The sequence below is a fragment of the Magnolia sinica genome, chromosome 12 (assembly GCF_029962835.1).
Source record: "Magnolia sinica isolate HGM2019 chromosome 12, MsV1, whole genome shotgun sequence".
In the NCBI taxonomy this organism is placed as follows: Eukaryota; Viridiplantae; Streptophyta; class Magnoliopsida; order Magnoliales; family Magnoliaceae; genus Magnolia; species Magnolia sinica.
Window position 1 is genome coordinate 77,188,887 of NC_080584.1, and position 3,018 is coordinate 77,191,904.

The following is a 3,018-nucleotide window of genomic DNA, read 5'->3' on the forward strand; positions in this document are numbered from 1 at the left end:
TATGCTTGCTGCGAACCTCAACCATCCCCTAAGGGTCCTTACCCTCTCTAAACATGCGATCTCTCCAGAAAATCCTGCTGGACTGCTCTTCAGCAATATTGCAGTAGAGGCTGAGGCAGGGGAATTCCCAAACAACCAAGTTTGAATGGCTGATGCTCCAGGGACATTAGTCCCCGCTGAATCGATCATAGTTAAACCCGGTAAAAAAAAGACTCAAGAGGCTCTACAACTATGGGTGGATATCTAAGGTGAGAATATGGATCAGGAATCTAGCTCTTCAGGCTTGAGTCTGGGATCCCAGGATGAGGGATCAGACCCGACTAAGGCAAGAAAGAAAAGGAAGAACCTGTAGAAACTGATCTTTAATAAGCGAAAAAGTCAGAGGCTGAGAAATCTGCAGAAAAAGGTTGGGCAAAGGGGATGGGTTTATGATGATTAGCCTTCTTTCATGAAATGTGCGAGGGGTAGGTAATGCTCAAACTACCCATTTCTTGAAGCGTCAAATCAGGAGGTACAACATTGGGATACTCATCCTCCAGGAACCTATGCTTCGTGAAGCGAAAAGGATAGGGGTTGCTGCCAAGCTTGGTTTCGCTAATCAGATTTCGGAATACGTGGTGAATAGGAAAATTTGGATCTTTGCCAAAAGCCACATCCACATTCAGTCCATCCAAGCTTCCAGTCAAAGCATTACTATGAGGGTTGAAGAAGTGAGCCTCCCCCAGCCTATCTTCATCACGGCTATTTATGCCAGTCGTGTTAGAGACCAGCGCAGGGCTCTTTGGGATGATTTGAGAAGCTTATTCCAGACTACGGTGGGTCCTTGGATGGTTTGTGGGGATTTTAATTCTACCATCAGTCCGGACGAGAGCCGGGGGGGGGGGGGGGGGCAATGCAGTTGACGGCAACCATGACAGACTTTCAGGAGGCCATTCATGACATGGGTTTGATGGACACAAGATTCTCAGGTTCTCCTTTCACTTGGTGCAACAACCGAGCGGGTAGGAGCAAGAGATGGGCCAGGCTTGACAGGATTTTGATTAACTCTGAATGGATGAGAGGCTTCCCAAATTGCAAAGTGCAGCATGTTATGCGATCTCATTCTGACCATTCCCCCATTCTTCTTTCCTCTCAGGCTGATTCTTCTTCATTCCCCCACCCTTTCCGGTTCCAGCGAATGTGGACGACTCATGATGATTTTCTCGCGACAGTGAAGAATAGTTGGGACAACGACATCGTCGCCATGCCAATGTTCAAATTCTTCATCAAGATGAAGAATCTTAAGGCTGTTTTAAGATCCTGGAATAGGAATTCCTTTGGGGATATCAGCAAAAAGGTGCAGGAAGCTGAAAATGAAACTGCAAGGGCTGAAGTATCCCTCCTCCTCTCGAACTCCAAAGCAGACGCTATCAAGCTGAATCTGGCCCACGTTAATCTCAAGAAGGCCTACCTCCAGGAGCAGATTTTCTGGAAACAGAAGTCCAGGATCAGTTGGCTCGCAGAAGGGGATAGGAACACAAGGTTCTTCCATGACACTGTCATTGACAGACACAGAAGGTTGGAGATCTCTGAGCTGAAGAGCCCCACGGGGGAAACTATTGAAACGATTGAGGATATTAGTGAAGAAGCGATCCGTTTTTTCCAGGAGTTATAAACGGCAGATCCATGCAGCTCCAATGAGGACATTATCAATAGCATCCCTCGCATTGTGACAGCCCAAATGAATGCAGACCTTATGAGGCCTCTATCGATGGCCGAGGTGAAGAAAGCTACCTTTTCTATTCCAGTTGACAGTGCCCCAGGACCTGACGGATTTGGTGGTTCGTTCTATTCCTCATGTTGGGATATCATTGCTACGGACCTATTTGCGGTTGCCCAAGACTTTCTTCAGGGCGGCCCGATTCCTAGAGCATTCAAATGCACTCATATCTGCCTCATCCTCAAGAAGCACAATCCGGAATATATGGCTGACTTCAGGCCCATCAGCCTTTGCAACTACATCATGAAGATTTTTTTCAAAATCTTGGCATCGAGGTTGGCTATCCTTCTCCTAGATCTGATTTTCAGGGAACAAGGGGTGTTTGTAGAAGGGCGCTCGATTATAGAAAATATCTCAATCGCAAGGGAGATGTCCCATGAGATTGACCGTAAAGTCTTTGGGGGTAACTTGATCATTAAAGTGGACATGAAAAAGGCCTATGATCGCCTTGATTGAGAATTCCTTGCCAACGTTCTTCAGAAATTTGGGTTTGACCATCAATGGATTGCTCGTGTGAAGAGGTGTTGGGAAGATATCTAGTTCTCCATTATCATCAATGGTCGCAGCTTTGTTTTTTTTGAATCTCAAAGAGGATTGAGGCAGGGAGATCCTCTATCCCCATCCATTTTCATCTTGGCTGCGGAAGTCCTCAGCAGGGGAATATCCAACCTCTTCTCTTCTAGAGCGTGCCAGCCTTTGGGGCTGCCATGCAACTGCCTAATGATCACCCACCTATTTTTTGCTGACGACGCTATTCTGTTTCTTAATGGCAGGATATCCAAAGTCCGATCCATCCTCAATCTCCTTCAGCAATCTGAAAGAGCCTCGGGTTAGAAGGTGAATGCTTCTAAATCTTCGTTCATTGCCCCATCAAAGACTCCCAGGTGTCGCTCCCACAGGTTGTGTAGTCTAATGGGTTTTCGCCAGGCTTCTCTCCCTTCTATTTATCTCGATGTTCCCATCTCTAAAGGTCGCATCCCTGGGGCGTTCTTTCATCAGATCATCTAGAAAATCACCAGCAAAATTGTTAGGTGGAAGGCTAAGCTTCTCAACTCGACCGTGAAGCTAGTTCTTATCAAGCATGTTCTGTCCAGCATTCTTGTTCACACGATCTCTGCCATCAACCTTCCAAAATCCACAATTCGCGTTTTGGAAAGAGCTCTTGCCAACTTCTTTTGGGCCAGCTCGGATAGGGGTAATAAGAGACATTGGATAAGTTGGGCCACCTTATGCATTCCCTGCTCTGAAGGAGGCCTCGG

General features: G+C 46.8%; 1 protein-coding gene across 1 annotated transcript; it reads left to right on the forward strand.

Annotated features, from left to right (window-relative positions):
* The first annotated feature begins 892 nt into the window (after positions 1–892).
* Positions 893–1,654, forward strand: LOC131220275 (uncharacterized). Its single transcript, XM_058215226.1, has one exon. The coding sequence runs from the start codon at positions 893–895 to the stop codon at positions 1,652–1,654; it is 762 nt and encodes a 253-aa protein (XP_058071209.1).
* The last annotated feature ends 1,364 nt before the right edge of the window (positions 1,655–3,018 follow it).

What these genes read in the sequence shown, in the direction of transcription:
- LOC131220275 (XM_058215226.1), top strand. Translation starts at nt 893, where the DNA reads ATGCAGTTGACGGCAACCATGACAGACTTTCAGGAGGCCATTCATGAC.